We start from the raw sequence: 18,556 nt of genomic DNA, 5'->3' as shown, positions 1-18,556 counted from the left end.
TACTCAAGATTATATGACGTTCAAGTAAATAAAAATATAATACTTTCTAAGTGATGAGTTAATAAGTATTGACTAAGTGAGCAAGTTGGGAGTACTTTCTTGAATTTGTATTTATAGATAATAAGAGTTTGACATGTGTTTCTATAATCACATAGGTAGGATGTCGAGTTTGATAGATACATTCTGATATTTATGGTAATTCAAAGTATATCTCTATCTTTAAGTGATTACTATGTTTGTTATACTAGTTTGTAAGTGATTAATATAATAGAAATATTAACAACCCGACTTTTACGAATTGAAAGATTTCCATAATATCAATTGGATATTAATAACCCATATTGGTGGATTGGGTAGTACATATCTAATGTAATTTGTAAAATTAAAATAATAAAATTTTACGAAATAAATGAAAATGTTTAACACCTAAGAAAATTGAATTTAATAAAGGGATAATTAATTTTGAACAATTATACAAAGTTAGTAAGATAAAGAAGTATTTGTTTATAAGATCTAATGTCATAAGTTGATGTTCTAGTTTGTTTTCTAGATTTTCATTATTGTGACTTAACTGGTATAACAATTTTAGTTTAGACATTTTCATCATCATTAATTAATAGTACAAATTTATGGTGGTTGAATCAAAGTCAGACAGATATGTAGCACATAGCATATGTTATTACAACAAATGTCAGTGAATAATACGAGCATCGTTTAGCAAAATTTGAGATCAATAGGTGATAAAAAAACAGAATCATCCCATACTTGTTTGTCAACCACTCTATTTTAAAGTTCCCAAAATCTAGATTCCATCCATATTACTATAATTATTTTAAATTTAGTAAAAGTGAATCCTTTCATCCTCATCAAAAGTTTATTTGTAGTAATTAAAAATCGTCATGGTTATTTTGTGATTATGGAAAAGCATGGATTGTTAAACAAAAAAAAATATTGCGATGGAGTTTGGCGATTGAGAGGTTTTTTTATCTTCCAAGATGGACACTAGTTGTACAAGAAAGTCTTCCCAAAAAAATTGTACAATATATTGGTTCTCCTCATGTTATTTATTATGTTCAAGACACTTCATATTGTATTATAAAATGTGTTTTTGGGTTATTGAAAGCATGCATAGAAGAATTCAATTATTGCAAGTTGTTTGTTCAGGTTGATGACACATTCTTGAGCGAAAAATATCATTCGACTTATTAAGTGTTATTGTTTTCAATTACAATAAAACATATTTCCATTAGTCTTTGTAATTATTTAAGGTGACATAAAGAAAATTTTGATTTTATTCTTCCCGTTGTTGCGCTAATATGTCACACTTCAATCAAATTTATACTTAATAATAGATAGAGAATCAATTATCTAATTGTCATTACTATATGAAAAAGTTAAATATGAGTCATACTACACTTAGTAATTTAGAACTTTTATACAAGCTTTTATTTTTAGTTTATTTAAATTTAATTTCTTGGTATGACTAAAGTAATAACAAGTCACTAAATTTTTTTTTGTTAATTACCTCAACACACCCATACAATAATAAAAAAAGAATGTGAATAAACGGAAAAAAGACATTAATCCATACTCTGAGTATTAAATAAAAATATAAATACTTAATAAAGTATTATTACATTAAAATATCAATTAAAAAAACGATAAAGTATATGTATAGTTTAAGAAAAAGATTTAGAAGATTGATATTCTGAAAAATTAATTTCTCTCATAAAATAGAGAAAATATTAATTTTAAAAGTGTTTAGTTTATTACAAAATGTCATAATTAATAAGCATTTTAAGATTATTTGCTTCATATATTTGATCACACATTTTTATATTTTATTTTTATCGCAAACTTTGTACTATTGTAGTATATGTAGGTATTTATAACTATTAATAAAAATGACTTTTTTTTATAAATGCATGACACATTTAGCGAGCATTTGTAATTATTATTTTAATTTAATTAACTATTTACAATAAAAAGAATATTTATTTTATAATTACTTTTATAAATTTTAGTAAAAAAGTATTTTAATAATTACGATAAAAAAATTATTTTATCTTTTGTTATCGTAATAAAAAGATAAAAAGATGGACAAACACACGTATACTGATGTGTTGCTCATAGTGTATATAAGGAGAGTACACACTTAATATTTCTATTTTATTTTTAATTGTTTTATAATATAGTGGTGACTTTCAAATATTTATGATAAAATATGTTTGTTATTAAATTTAAATCTTCTCTTATGTGAAACATATATATATATATATATATATATAGAAAAATATATATTATGCTTTGTAATTATATTTGTAAATTTATCATATATAGATTAAAAAGTTATTATAATATGATAATATTATATAAAAAAATATTTAAAAAATGTAGATACACGGACAATGTCGGTAGGAATAACAAAGTGGGTTAGGTTTGACAACTGGCATGACAGACTGTATTGGTTGAGTCCGACTTGTTTAATCTACCAACTCGATATGTCACATAAGAGGTGGGGCAAACCAACCCATTCATCTTTATATTTTGCACTTTTAGAAAGAAATCTCATGTTTTTTAAATTAAAATTGGTAGTTATCAGTGTTTTATATAAAAATTTATTTATATTACTTTTTGTATACATCATTTTATTCATTGAATTATTCATAAGATTTATTTTGTTTTTTTAAGCATTAAACATTCTTTTGATTAGGATATTAAAGTTTGATTCAATTTTATTTTTCTTTCTTGCATTTTTATTGTCTAGAAAGTGATATCAATAACTACAACAAAATAAATAGATCTAAAACAAACAAAAATGAAAAAAAAAATTTGAAAAATGATAGGTTAACCCGTCGGCCCACTCTAAAATAAGACAAATTATCAATTTCATTCCGTATAACCTTTACCAACAAAACGGTGAGATTCCCGGTTTGCTACCCCTAGATGTAGTCATGTGCTTCCATTGGTAAATATATAATATAAATATGTTAAAAAATAATATTTATTTCTTGCAAATTTCTATTATACTGTTTAAACCAATTTAATTGAATTATAAATAAAATCTGAAATAATTATATGAGAGGATTTGTTTTTGTTGTGAGATTTATATAAGAATATAAAATTTATGCGTATGGATTAGTTAGAAGGTTTATTTTGTCATTTAGCAAGGATTTTCTTTGGGAAGAAGCTGAGTCTGATCGACTCAACCTCAACCTTCTTCTCCTGCATTGTGTTGTGCTCTCTCTCAAGGTTTCAGAGACGCAGAGACCCTAACCTCTAATTTCTAGGGTTTGGTACAGATACAACAACCGAAAATGTCTCAGAATGGGAAGCTGATGCCAAATCTAGACCAGCACAGCACCAAGCTTCTCAATCTCACTGTTCTCCAACGAATCGACCCCTTCGTTGAAGAAATTCTCATCACCGCAGCACATGTCACCTTCTACGAGTTCAACATCGACCTCAGCCAATGGGTTCGTTCGCTCTCTCAAACTTTTTTTCTATCATTTTTACTTTTTCATTCCATTCTCATCGCTCTGATTGCTTTGCAGAGTCGCAAGGACGTTGAAGGATCTCTCTTCGTTGTCAAGAGGTTCGTTTACTTTTCCTCCTTTTAGTATTCTTGATATCTCGCGATTCATTGCTTCAACGATCCAGGTGTTTGGATTCGAGGTTTATCTCGTGTTTATGCCTTTGTTTAATTTCAGGAACACACAACCTCGATTTCAGTTTATTGTGATGAACCGTCGCAATACTGGTTAGTGACTCAATCTGCTTTTGCTTGTTGCTATTTTGTTTAAGAAATGGGAAATCAAATGGTATTTGTTGGAAGCTGGCGTATTGTGCAATTGATCTTCGTTGATAATATCAATCTGTGACACTTGATAATACGGTTTTTGGGTTTGGTTTTGAAAAATTCATGTATTAAGTGCTTGCTATTTTATTCCTCTATATTTTATCAAGGCAATATATAATATGGTTATAGTAAGTGGGTGTGCTTTTAACCTTAAAATTATAATTGGGGCTGGGGTATTGGCTATCGGCAGACATTGCGCACAGCAACTTGCACTCAATCTTGTGAGTATTACGAATTAGTAATTGTGTAAACTGTAAATGTCTTCTAACCTGTTTTTAAGGATGGAATATGGTATATAATGTGTTGACTGTTGATACTTTGTGGTAGAGAACTGCCTAATGTCATTGCATGTAACTTGCATTTCGCCCTTTTCCATGATGGCATAAGCAGAGAATTTAGTGGAGAATCTCTTGGGGGATTTCGAGTATGAAGTTCAGGTGCCATATCTTCTCTATAGAAACGCTGCTCAAGAAGTGAATGGTATCTGGTTCTATAATCCACGTGAATGTGAAGAGGTTGCTAATCTTTTTAGCAGGTATTGATTGCTCTTAGTATGTATTTAATTATGAAATTGCTATGTTCTCCTCTGATTTTTTTCATAATGCTAAATTGTCAAATTTTGTCATTTTTAGTGATTCTGATTAATTAAGGGGGTATTTTGCATGTTTGGATTCCTTTATTTTGCGATAAAATATGAGAGTTTTTGAAAGAGGAAAAGAGAATTATTTTTCCCAATGTATTAAGCAAATTCCTCATACTTGTGTGTTGCTTCTAAACTTGATGGAATGTAAAGTTTAGATTGATTTGGGGGGGGGGGGGGGGGGGGGAGAACATTTGTAATAGATAAGCCATAATTTTCCTGTCTTTTTTGAAAGTCAAACACTGATGTACCTGTTAATGAGGAGAAAAGAAGAACATATTGGGCTGAAACTTATGACGCTGATAACGAAGTCCATTTTATATAAAATTTATTGTAATTAATGCAAATAATTATAGGAGATTTTATTCATATATACATGATATGATATGCCAATAGTTCAGATTCTAATAAATCTGATGCTAATGAGATATCCCTATACTTATAACGATCCTAATTAAATGAGGGAACTAATCATAAAATTTAAAAGAAGAATAAAGCCTAAGAGATCATCTAGGATACTGTAAAATATTCTAAGGTAGGTAATATAATTAGACATTTCTCATATTTGTAGGGTTACCTATTAGGTATGGAATTGGTCAACTCTCCCCATGCCAGTTCCTAATGGATGATTAATTCAACGCAGGGGTTCCTAACCAAAATATGATGTTTTGTATGATGGTCAAGCTCATTTTTTCTTGCATCCGTTGAATCCTTGAAAGAATCCTGAAATTAGTTAACGATATACTGCTGATAACATATAAGCTATGTGCAACAATTACCTTTAGTTCTGTTTGCTTCGCTAATGTTCACAACATTGGACATATGCAAAGAACGGGAAAACAAAGATTTAACTAGCAGCTTCATCCAATGGCTTTAGTTGTTGATCTTTAGCATAGAGACCTAGATTTGTTGGAATTTGTAAAAAAATCATGTATCCATACAATTCATATATATTTGTCTAATTTTCAGGATCCTTAATGCATATGCCAAGGTTCCACCAAAGTCAAAGGTTTCTTCTACGAAGAGGTAATAATATGCTCCTAACTGGTTAAGTGACTCTGTGCCAGCATCTGCCTGCTCCCCTTAGATATTCTTTTTTTTTTTAAAATTCTAGTTCATTTATCTTTTCTGAAAATGTAATCATATCCATGCTCCTTTCAAATTCCTTGGATTTGAAAAGTGATCTTGATGTATATGTTTTATCTCGAGCATTTTGTTGCGTGAAAGTAATTTGGAAAGAAAGGTGGTAGCCAGTGAAAGATGAAGCACATGAGATAGGGACAAGAAAGAGCATGTAACATAAATTCATTCAGTAGCACATAAATAATGAATGAATTAATGTGGCATATGATGAGCATAATTGTAGTATACATGTTGATAAATAATGATGCAACTTACACCTAGTTACGTTATCATATAATTATACTGTATTTTGGTTGGGAAAGGCAATAAGTACCTCTATTTTCCCATTATTCTTTTTGTTTTTATAAAATTGTATACAATGCTATTCCGCAGGATTATGGTTTTGCCTTTAATCTAGTGCACTACCCATGCCTGTTTCAAGGGCATTTGCATTGTTCCTACCTTTGATGTAGAAATACTGGGCAGCATTGTTGCTTTCTTAGTTTTGTTCTTGTTTTTAGCTAGCACTCCTTAGACATTACTCATTAGCCATTTATTTTTGCACGCAGTATACTTTGAATCTGAGTAAAATAGGTTCTGCTTATACTTGTTGCAGTGAGTTTGAGGAGCTAGAAGCAGTACCAACTATGGCAGTTATGGATGGTCCTCTTGAGCCACCATCATCTGCTACTTCCAATGCGGTTGATGTTCCTGATGATCCATCCTTTGTAAATTTCTTCAGTGTATGTACCACTGTTAGTGATGTTATTTGCTTCTAATACATGTTATTCTGATATCTCAATCCATTCATTTATTTCTAAACTTTCTTGACAAGTAAATGTGATGACATTCGTTCAGTGGAGTTGGATAATTGCATGTGTGCTTAGCATGATTTTGTCCTTTGGTTACCAGTACCTGTGTGCTTCTTTTTTAATTATTTAATATATTGATATATAGCAGTTTCAGCTATATCCTAACAGTCTTTTCTTGCTAGTTTCTGTTGGAGAACTAAGGAAATGAATTTAAATTTCTGTTGACATAGAACTATAAAACTTTGGCTTATTCCATCTGTAGTTTTGAATTATTATTTCACTATATGGTTCAATTTTAGTATCTCAGGTATTATAAGATATCCAATTTTACATTTATCTTTTGAAAAGCGGTGGCTCAATTGACAAAAAGGAATAGTAGCCCCGCAAACTAACTATGAATTCCCGAGCAATTCTCAACTTTTCAGTGGTTTCTTTGCTACACTAATATAGACACTTAGAACATCATTTAGCTTTCAAATTTTCAGCCTATTCCTTGCTGAATTGTAACTTTGGTGCTTCACTTATGATTATTTACCTATTCAAATTGACATTGCAAAGATTGTTTGATACGATAAGTTCAATATTTTGTAAATGAGTTCTGATAATGAGAATGGTTTTTTCCTGACACTTTATTATTGCAGGCAGCCATGGCTATTGGGAATACTTCAAATGTTCCAATTACTGGCCAACCTTACCAGTCCTCTGCTACAATTTCTTCATCTTCAGTGCAAACTCATGCTGCTACACCTACTGTGCCAACCTTACAGATACCGCCGCTTTCAGCATCTACTCCTCCAATACCCCATCATGATGCTCCTGAATCCATTAGCAGTAACCGAACCACAAAACTTGTGAAACCTTCTTTTTTCGCCCCTCCCCCTTCTTCAGCAATGATGATACCCCCAGCATCTTCATCCACACCTACTGCCCCTCCACTTCATCCGGCTGTTAATGTACAACGTCCTTATGGTGCTCCACTGCTACAGCCATTTCCACCACCAAATCCACCACCATCACTTGCTCCTGCTCCGTCTCCAAACTACAGTCCAGTTATTTCTAGAGAAAAGGTTCGAGAGGCTCTTCTGGTGCTTGTTCAGGTTAGTCTACTTGCTTGGTGATTGTGTGTATTCTCCGTAGGGAATACAGTCATCTTAAATGGCTGTCAGGAAGTAGATAATTTTGTATGATCCAGTCATTCTATTTCCTACCAAGGAAAATTACTATTATACTAATTTTTTATTTTGTTTTTTGGCTGTGGTAGGACAATCAATTCATTGATATGGTTTATAGAGCGCTGCTGAATGCTCATCAATCATGACTTTCAAGAGGTTTTTAATTAGCATCTCACTGGATGAATTGTTTTTTGGGCTGAATTACATTTGCTATAATTTTTAGGCCAGGCTATATTATGTCCTGAACTTTGAAATGTTTCAGTCATTTTCGATTTGTAAAATTGGTTGTGCTTTGTGGTTACCATTTTGATCTAGCTAGTTTCCTATATGTCACAGTTTTTTAGAGAAGACATTGCAATTTAACTGCCATATCAATTGTAGTGGCTGACGTGACAGGAAATGGTGGGGTCCAGATGAATGGTTAGCAATTCAGAACTGATTTCACAAATATGTTGATAGATTGAAACAAATCACCAATTTGTGTAGGGGGTGCAAAGGTTATTATTGAGCCTTGTTTATTGTGTATTTTATTAAATTGTTATATCAAGAAGATGTTGTATAGCAAGCACCATTGGTCAGTGTTTCAAAGAAAATGAACTGCTGCATAATACAAGTATATATATAATCAGCCCAATCTTTTTGATGGATTACGAGTAGCTGAGAACAATTCTTCTGATATAACAAATCAGCTCCTGTTTCCTCACCGTATTGTAATATTTTTAGGTCAATCAACCAGTCAGTAGTGGTAGACTCACTTCAAAATGATTACTTCATCACTTCGTTTAGGTAGATAACTTTTGGCTGATACTGAATAATTCAAGCTTACGCATGTTTTTTAAATTCAGTGCACCGAGCACAAATTTGCATTTGAAATTCGATTATGTAGGCAGGACCATATGGTGCGACACATGTATATGGTTTTATTCACTCGAGTCATCCATGTTTTCCTTGAAATACGAGTTTTAACTCTTTCATTTTTTCTTTAAACTTGCACTAAAACGGCAGTCTTGTAGACGAACATACCAAACATGGTTGGCAAAAGCTGTGGTGAAGAAGAGGCATTCGTATAAATGGCCAATACGATTCGTTAGAGTTGACATAAAACATGTCTGCCACAACTTCAAGGGTTAACTGAAAGTCCAAAATATGTAGCTGGAATCGCAAACTCGATAGTGACATGGTGCAACCCATCATGATCGACCCCGCAAACAAATCTTGAAGGTCCACCTCTGCCAATTCTGGTTTTAAAAAAATTGATTATTAATAAAAACCAACTCACCAACAGAATTGGCCTGCAAAACGCAACTTCTGGGCTGTACTTCTCTAAATTAATATGTACTTTTATCGTAACATAAGTTCAGCGATGAATCACACACGTGTATATAAGTATCAATTTCTGATTTTACTTATTATGGGAAGACTTAATGAAGGACACAATACATTTCACATTTTCATGTAAATTTTGAAAAGAAAAACATTTTTTTGCATTGTTTTAAAAAGTATTCATATTTTTCATAATAAGGAAGAGTTTCTTTTTGTGAATACTTGAGGAACAGTTTGACTAGATGGGGCTTGTCTGCATGTTGATATACAGGAGCTGAAGGTACAAGCAACTGCATTCAGAAATCATAGTTACAACCGCAGCATTTAATGCTGAGTAGGAAAATTTTGAATTTTTTTTTCATCTTCCTCTTTGGTATACTCTTGGGGTAGGATGGGGAGTGGATTGGACTCAATCCAAAGAAGTAAGATATGAAGGAAGACCTAAAGGGCAATGCATTCACCACCTCCATAAATTTCAACTACATTATCCCATGTGAAAAGATCAAGCTATCGTTCCTTATATTTATATTTAACCAACTTCTCATTTCTTCTTTTACCTTTCTCTGCACCGCCTGCTTATACTTCTTCCAAATCCTTATCTTGTGAGTGGAAGAGGACGTTGGAAGGACATTGATCACTACAAAGATAAGTATTTACTATTTTTGTTATTGCTGGAAAATACTTTGAATTGCACAATCCCATATGCATATATTTGTTTTAAATTTTTTTTGATTGTTTTTTATTATTGTTATCAACTATATACCACCAATGCTTGTTTTGTGTATACAGAGTAGTTAGGAGGTTATATCACGTTATTATAGATAAATAATATACATAATTTTAACAATTTAAATTTATTTTCAATTATATATATAGTATATTCAGAGATCATCAATATTTTCCAACATATGATTCACTGTGAACATATGATAGAAGGTCATGAGACACTCTAATGTATTAGAGTTAGTCCGGAACGTCATGGATAAAGGGATTGTTTATATCATACGTTCACAATCGTATAAAGTAGGTGACATTACTATAGTTCTAGTATTTAGGTTTGTATTTTGAAATTTAATAATGATATTTTCTAAATTTTTTAATTATTAATATATAAAATATTATTATCATTCCATAATGTTTATTTTGATGAATATTATTCCTATTAAAAAAATACATTTTTATTAAATATTTTTTTTAAAAAATACTCTTTAAAATAAATTAATTATGTTGAAATTAATTCAAAATAAAATATAAATATATTTAAAAAAACAAAAATAATATATTTCAAAATTTACAATCCAAATACTATTTAAAAAAATGTATTTTTAAAGGGTAAGAATGGATTCTGAAATACAATTTTTAAAGGTAAGAATAGATTTTGATGTAGTTGAATTTTATGAGATGCAGAATGCAAAACCCACACCCAAAACATTTCACTTTTCTTGTCATAATACACATTATTTTTTAAAGTTTAGTAAAATATTAACAAACTCCTTAGAATTGATATTTGTAAAGTTTTATGATCATTATCCAAGCTCAAATCCATTTAATCGGCTAAGTAAATCTTACTTAAGTAAATCATTGATCATTACTTAAGTAAATCATTACTTGAGTTATATGTAAAGTTAATTTTAGGTTATGTAATTTTTTTTTTCTCTTTTTCATTGACAATCATGTCCAAAAGCTCTTTATTACATAATCACGTTTTAAAATAACACATAAAACAATTCAATTGAAGTTTTAACAAATTTACGTGTACATAAAAATTATTATAACACATATTACAACTAATTTTTTTTCTCAGTAAACTTTCGTTTAACTCTCAATTGTTTCTATTAATTCAATTGAATAATAACTCTTTAGTTAACAATAACTGTCGATACAAATTTTTATTTCTGTAACAAAACTTTTATAATTAACTTATGAAACGTTCCTAAGCTATCGAATGAGACATGCTAACATTGTTTCACTTGCAACTTCTGAAACCAACATTCACTGGACAAATTCCTTCAATAAGATTTTAGTAATAAAATAAAATAATTCGGTAAACTTTAATTTCTATTATTATATTTTTAATTCACCTTTATATCATAATACTTGTGCTTTGGAATGGTTTCAATTTTTTGCTAGATTCCTAAAAGACATTGTTATATTAAAATTAAAGAATAATATAGGTTTTTGTTAACTCTTTAAATTTTCAGGCTATTTTTTATTTATGTATATGTTTATTCAATGTAAATATATTTTAATTGAAATGTTAATGAATTTGAAATAAAAAAGTGCTCTACAACTGGCATATTATTTAAGAAAATAATAATGATATATATGATTATTTTTTAATAAAATTATTAAATAAAAACGATGATGACATAGCAATAACAATATAAAACCTTGTTTTCGCATTCTTTTAATAAAAAAAAGTGAAAATGAGGTTAAAATATTGATTAAAAAAATTAAGATTTACTAAAAATATTTATTTATTATTTGACACACATTTTTTTATGTTTACTAACCTCTTAAGAAAGTTTCAAGATACTTCACTTTCTGCAACTTTTTTCATAATTATATATATATATATATATATATATAATAGTGAAATTTAAATATTTTACGTAATAGATAACTTTTTATTTGTTGATAATAAATGAGATTTAATCTTTAATCTTTCAAGATAGTATCTTATAATTAGAGGCGAAAAAAATATTCATTTAGAGAAAATAAATTTATTAAAACTTGGTTACTGGTTTTTTTTTTGTTATTACCAAAAAAAGATAGGGTTTTAGAGAAGATAGGTTTAGAAGTTCGATTACCCTTTGCAGTTAGTGGCAACTTCGTTGAATGACTGTGTCTGTGCTGTGAAAGAGAAGAGGCAATGACTCGCCTCAGCTCCGAACAAGTCTTGAAGGACAACAATGTCTCCGACCCAATTTCCGTCACCACTCTGCATCTCACTTACAAAGCTCTTTCCGATGTTAGATTCAATACCCTTTTGTTTTATGTGCTTCTTTCTGGTTATAACCACTAAAAATATTGTCTTTTTTTACTTTGGAATTTACCCAGATAACGTGCTTGGCCAAATTCATAAACTTGGAAAAGCTTGACCTTAAGCTCAACAACCTCACTTCACTTGAGGTTCTTCATTTCTTGCCTCTTCTTTTACTGAAGAAAAAGAAAAGACATTTATATTTTTTTAAATTATTGGCACTTTTGAGTGATGTGTTGTGCATGCTACACCAGGGTTTGAGATCATGTGCTAATTTGAAGTGGCTATCCGTTGTAGAAAACAAATTAGAAAGCTTGGAAGGAATTCAAGGACTCACTAAGCTCACTGTAAGCTGCTTTGGGTTTTATTTTGTTACATTTTAGTTTAACTGTTAATCTTATGTATGTATGTATGTGTGCTTTGTTTTTTTTTTAAAGTGGTTTAGTGAGTAGTAAATTTAGTGATACCTTGAACTTACTGGCGTGTTAGTTGTGAGAATGGTGGTACATCTTTTTTTCCTTTCAACAATTCAAATCTTTATCAGCGAAATGTTTCTATTCCGTGTTTTAGATATCTTGGCTCTCCCTAGGATTAGGTTGTTCAAACTTGCGTTGGAAAAACAATTCTGCATGAATATGGTCATGAAGAGGAGACTGGAGAGTCTTCTTATCTTGAAATTGATATGATTTCAACCTCAATCAAATCCCAAGTATAATTTTTCGCGCCTTGATGCTTATACTTCTGAAATTATAAGTACGATAGTTAATTTATGCATCCTTGCTGACAACATAGAGTTGTTTCCAAGGGTTCAAATTTCTAGTATTTGAATTAAATTTGCAAGGATTCTTTCATTTCACAAGGAATGTCCAATTGTTTAATTTAATTAGGTTTATTGTTCTTAGAATCTGTTTACTATCATCAAAGATTTTAGAAATACTGACACCAAACACTAATTCTTCTCTCTTTTCCTTGATGGCTTGCTTTGTTTGAGCATGTAAATGTCCAGATTCTTGAACTTATTTCTTGAATCTTGTCAAATAATCTGCCTAATCTTAGTTCTTCTGATTAAATTCATGGAGCTACATGGGGATTTAGGAGTCACTTTTGTATGAATATGTGAACCAGGTGCTAAATGCAGGCAAAAATAAGCTTACATCTATTGATCAGATCACGTCAGTTGTTAGTCTCCGAGCTGTGATTTTGAATGGTGAGAATTTTTGCATGATCACCTGCTAACCACATCTATTTTAGAACAATGTGAAAAATATTAGTAGTGATTATTTCTATTTATATATATTTCTCTTTTCTGCACTTTTACTCTCTTTTTTGGCTTTGGCAGAAAATAACATTTCCTCCATATGCAAATTGGATCAGTTGAAAGAATTGAACACTCTTGGTATGACTAATTATACCTTCAGTTAAAAGTTCTGATGCTTTCAGCTTCTACTAGTGGGATAAGATTTGGTTGTTGTTTATCATTTTATTCACTGATATGTCTTGGATGACGTTATGCTTCTATCACAAATGCACAATAGGCTGTATTAATTTTTTATTTAGTTTCTTAGTATCTTCTTTATTCTTGAAACGGGTATAAAGAACTCATACCAACGAGGATGAAATAAATTGAAAATTTGGAAGTACTTTCTTCATAGATCCTGATACATTAGGTATATTTTTTATTAAATTACGATGATACCTTCCAAGATTTTCTTAAAATAGACTTACATCACCTTTTTTTTCGCCATTACAATGGTCTCCCTTGTAAGGTGTATGTGTAATGTTTTTAAAACATAAGGGAGTGCAAATGTAATGTAGAAAGAGGTGACAATGTAATATTTTTGAAACAAAAAGGAGGTTTGTGTATAATTTTAAAGAAAGATGGATGTCAGTGTAATTCGAGAAAACCTCAGGACTGTCAGTGTAATTTCCTCTATTTTTGGGAGGTTTAGCAGCACATTTTAATGTTGTAAAAGTTCATTGTTAAATTTTATGTATAAGAGGCATATTACATGTTAAGAAGTTCATTTTTGACCTTTAAATTTGCTTGATATATATATATATATATATATATATATATATATATATATGTATGTATGTATGTATGTATGTATGTATGTATGTATGTATATACACACACACATACCTGAAAACTAATACCATTGTACTTCTTTTACTCTATGTTTGGGTATGTTTGAAATGCGTAATTATTTTTGCCAAATAATATCTCACCAACTCACACATGGTTAGAACTTGCGTATGTACAAAAGGTGTGCATAAATGTTGTAAAAAGTCATTGTTAATTTTATTATTTATAAGGGGCATATTACGTGTTGAGAAGTTTATCTTTGACATTTCAATTTTGCTTGATATGTATACATGCAAACCCATACTATTATACTTCTTCTTTTACTCTATGTTTATGTATGTTTGAAATGCATAGTTATTTTTTGCCAAATAATGTCACCAACTCACGATGGTTAGAACTGGAATATGTACAGAAGGTGTACATAAATGTACCAATAACCTTGAATAATCTTCGAATATCTACATCTGCAGTTCTATCAAAAAATCCTATCCGTAAAATTGGTGATGCTCTGCTGAAGGTGCAATCTATTACGAAGGTCAGAGGTGCCCCAATATGTTGAACTCCTTTGATGCCTATTTCAGTATTGTATTCCTATTGCTCATGAAATCTCTCTTGGTTTCAGCTTTCCCTCTCTCATTGCCAGCTTCAGGGTATTGACACCTCACTCAAGTCTTGCGTTGAGTTGAGTGAGCTCCGTCTTGCTCACAATGAGATTAAGGTGTGCTTTTAATATGTGACTTTGGATCAATACATGATACAAAATTCATATTTATTTCATGACGTCATTGCTTAAGATTTTTTTTAATATTGTTTAAATTGGATTTCAGTCTCTTCCAGATGAATTAAAGCTCAATTCAAAGCTCCGGAATTTAGATGTGGGGAATAATGCGATCGCGAGGTGGTCAGAAGTAAAGGTTTGATATTCATATCTAGAGTTTTCACGTTTTCTGGCATATTTTACAATTACCTTGCCCTTTACCATGTTAGTCATCATGTATTACATTTATAGGTACTCAAATTGCTCACAAATCTGAGAAATCTTAATCTACAAGGAAATCATGTTGCGACAGTTGATAAAGTTACAAGAAAGGTGATTCCATTGTGCTTCTTGTTCTATGTGAGTTCGCACATGATTATTGAATTTCATTCCTATTGTATGATACAGATTAAGAAAGCACTGCCAAGACTACAGATATTCAATGCTAGACCAGTAGATAAAGATACTGAGAATAAGCAGGGTGGCGTAGTTGATGGAACTCATGATTTTTCAGTAGATCATACAATATATAAAAAGAAGGATGATCACGTTGAAGCCGCAGATGATCTTGACTCGGAGAGAAAATCAAGTAAGAAAAGGAAGAAAACTGTTGATGTATCCAAGAAGGAAGACAGGGTGATTGCTGAGGGAAATAAAGCTCTTAAAAAAGATAAGGCAGATAGAAAGAAAGACAGTCTTATAGTTAGTGTTGATACTGACATGGAGAATAAATCAACCAAGAAAAAGGTAAAAAAGGATGACAAGCCCTTGGACAAGGGTTTTGCTCCTGAGGAGAATGTCTTTAAGGTTGGGAAGAAACTGAAGAAGAAATTTAAGAATAAGGAACAAAGTGAACTCGACATTATTGACAATGCAGAAGCTTCATTTGCAGAGCTTTTTAAAATCAATGATGCAGAAAATCAGAATCATAGTGATGAAATGAAAGCACAGGACAAAGTGCCTAAGGATGTAAAATTTGCAGGAAGCACAGTAACCTCATTTGCCAAGCCTAAGAATATTAAAATGCAGAATATGGAGTCTCTATCATTTCCAGTAGCAGATATTGGAAATGGAGGACCATCAACATGGGGTGATGAGTGAGATAATATGTGAACACATGTTAGTCCATGAAAACTTGTCTACAAGAAGATTCTGTCAGATTTCTCATTGCATCTCAGCTATTTTCTGCTTTTGAAGTGCAGGATACTTCTGCTATGCTTTTAGTTGGTGATTTTGTTGTCAATCTGTGAATTGCTACTTGTTAAAGAAGTTTTCTTGATCTGCCATTACTTTTTATTCCCTTTCCCCTTTCAACATTCCAATGAGAAATGCAGTTAGCAATTGCTATTTGGTTAATTCTTTCTGCACCCGATCCATATTTTAATTTTCAAAATTCTTTCATTCTGAAATACAAAAGAATGCACTCTGGAAAAGCAAATCTGGAATAGATTTTTGTTTCAAGAATGAAATTAGAATAGAATTGGAAAATTAAAATCACACTTCATAAAAGTAGTTCAGGTATAAAAAACTTCATTCTTGAAAACAAAATCTGACTGGAAAAGGGATTTTAGTCAACAAAAGTGTTCAGAAAACGAATTTTGGAAAAGAGATTCCAGACAATGTATTTTGATATGCACCCCTCTCTTATTTTGGGACATTTTTTTTTCATTTCATGTAACTATCGAGTGCAGGTCACACATTTTATCGGGTGCAGGAAGGATTTGTCTCGCTATTTTATCTTGCAAAGAAAACTGGCAAAGTGTGGACTGTTTCTTTCTACAACTCCATTTGTTCTTGTGTCATCCTTTACAAAATATGAAAATACCTTTTTATCTTTCTTGTGCTACTCCATAAATTTATAAAATCTGGAAGCAATTTTAAAAATTATATGTATTCTGAATTACTTTGAAAGGTAATCTCATATTCTAAATAGCTTATAGATTATGTAATCAATAATATATTTTTTATAAAATGGTATTTCGGATTACATAATTTGGAAATAGCTTCTGGATTAATCTCATGTTATTTGGATTATGTAATCTGGAAACTAATCACACAAGAAAAAAAAAAATCTTTGAATTATGTAATTTAGAAGCTAATTTCATTTTAGGAAAGACTTTTAAATTATATAATCTGGAAACTAATTACGCATATGAAAAAAAAACTTTTAGATTACATAATCCGGAACCGGAAGCTAATTACAAATATGGAAAAAGACTTTCAGATTACGTAATCTGAAATATTACAGAAGAACATTTTTGGAATACAAAAATTTATGGGGTTGACAAAAGAGTGTATGGAGGTGCAGGAAGAAGCAGTCCAAAACGTGTCAGCTAGCCCAATTCAGCCTGTCCAATCTTTAGCCCGATATAAGCAGGCCTGTCCTTGGTGGGCTGGTCCACCAGTCAACAATATAAATGATTGGATTTCTAATAAAAGAAATTATTAGCATTCCATTTTTATATTGAATTTGATTATAATTAATTTAGAAGTAAATATTATTTATTAATTTTTATAAATTAGACAGTGACAAACAAACATTATATAAGAAATTGACTGTCTAAGTTATTATAAACACTATTCTGTTCGCATATATAGTGTAACTAAAAATTGTATATAAGTTTTCACTGAATTCATTAACAAATATAAGATATTAGAAAACACATAATAGCAAATTAAATGATATTTTGATAACCATTTAAATTGAAAGATATTTTTGGTGGTTTGTTTCTTTTTCATAAATAAATAATCAATTTGATCCTTTAACCATTGAGATGTAGATTGATAGGTTCTTAAATAAATCTTTTTTTTGACAAATGATTTTTTTTTTAAAAAAAATTCGAAACTCTTAACAAAAGTCTACATTAACATTTAAATATTATGGTGACACATCTCTCCCTCCTAAGTTTCTGCCTCCTGAGTATGACACATAATGAAACGAGTCTTAGATATACATTCTTCAATAATTGATTATTTTCATTATAAATTTTTCTGTCACTTTTAAATTATTTTCCAATAATCACTCTCGTAAACCAACCCAAATCTCTCATCACAAATTGATGTAATTTAAATGTTTAGAGTTAATTAAACTAAAATAAAATATACAAAATTAAGTGTTTCAATCTCAACTTCATAATATATAATTGGTGTAAATCTCCCTTTATAAGTCAAGTTTTATAAGATTGAGTTATACTTAAAATTCACTGTTTAATATAATATCATAGTCATTTAAAATTTATCACAATGAGAGTTTATTAAATCTATTATGTCACTCGCTATCGAATCACCTTAAATGTATAATTTCACACGAGTTGGTAGAGGAGAGTGTATTGAAAATTTCATCTAAATTAAATATTAAAACATTTTATAATATATAAGTGAAAACAAACTTCATTTTATAAATCAGTCGGTTGAGATCTACCTTTTAATATTAATTAATATTAAGTAATAAATAAAAAAACAAATTACTATTTAAATCATCGAAAATTGTATTGGTTTGGATTAGCTTTGTTTGGAAGAGGTGCTTCTTCAAAGAAAAAGTCCAATCCAACGTAGCAACATGCAGTGACAACTTTTTTGTGCAGGCATGGTTTCTTTGACTCTTCTTCCAGTTGCTTCACGGTCTGAATTAGTGTTTGAATAATTTAAAATTAACTGTAACTGATTGTAATCAAATTAATTTTGAATGGAAAAACATGATTAAAATGTGACTTTCAGTGTATCTCTAATAAAAACGCAACCATAATGATTTAAATTAAATCATCTCCCAACCAAAAAAAATCTTAATGAATACTGAATGAAA

At 30.3% G+C, this 18,556-nt stretch overlaps 2 protein-coding genes across 3 annotated transcripts; both read left to right on the top strand.

Moving 5' to 3' along the window:
- Window positions 1-3,082: 3,082 nt before the first annotated feature.
- Window positions 3,083-8,255, top strand: DCP1 (decapping 1). 2 transcript variants are annotated; one of them, XM_068644204.2, is made up of 8 exons: window positions 3,083-3,476; window positions 3,555-3,595; window positions 3,711-3,760; window positions 4,250-4,394; window positions 5,469-5,525; window positions 6,238-6,364; window positions 7,075-7,530; window positions 7,695-8,255. In XM_068644204.2, exons 1-8 carry the CDS (start codon window positions 3,318-3,320, stop codon window positions 7,749-7,751), a joined length of 1,092 nt encoding a protein of 363 aa, XP_068500305.1. In that variant the 5' UTR covers window positions 3,083-3,317; the 3' UTR covers window positions 7,752-8,255. The 2 variants fall into 2 exon arrangements, with proteins under 2 accessions (XP_068500305.1, XP_090158186.1); XM_090302060.1 differs by having other exon boundaries at window positions 3,171-3,595.
- Window positions 8,256-11,667: 3,412 nt separating this feature from the next.
- LOC137835616 (Leucine-rich repeat (LRR) family protein) lies at window positions 11,668-16,110 on the top strand. The gene is made up of 10 exons (XM_068644203.2): window positions 11,668-11,899; window positions 11,989-12,060; window positions 12,166-12,258; window positions 13,037-13,118; window positions 13,251-13,307; window positions 14,468-14,532; window positions 14,620-14,715; window positions 14,825-14,911; window positions 15,007-15,087; window positions 15,163-16,110. The coding sequence occupies exons 1-10, from the start codon at window positions 11,801-11,803 to the stop codon at window positions 15,853-15,855; spliced, it is 1,425 nt and encodes a 474-aa protein (XP_068500304.2). The 5' UTR covers window positions 11,668-11,800; the 3' UTR covers window positions 15,856-16,110.
- The last annotated feature ends 2,446 nt before the right edge of the window (window positions 16,111-18,556 follow it).

Source organism: Phaseolus vulgaris, chromosome 5 (assembly GCF_051622355.1).
Source record: "Phaseolus vulgaris cultivar YP4 chromosome 5, ASM5162235v1, whole genome shotgun sequence".
Lineage (NCBI taxonomy): Eukaryota > Viridiplantae > Streptophyta > Magnoliopsida > Fabales > Fabaceae > Phaseolus > Phaseolus vulgaris.
Note: the sequence above shows the minus strand (reverse complement) of the source record. Positions and strands in the feature narration are given on the sequence as shown.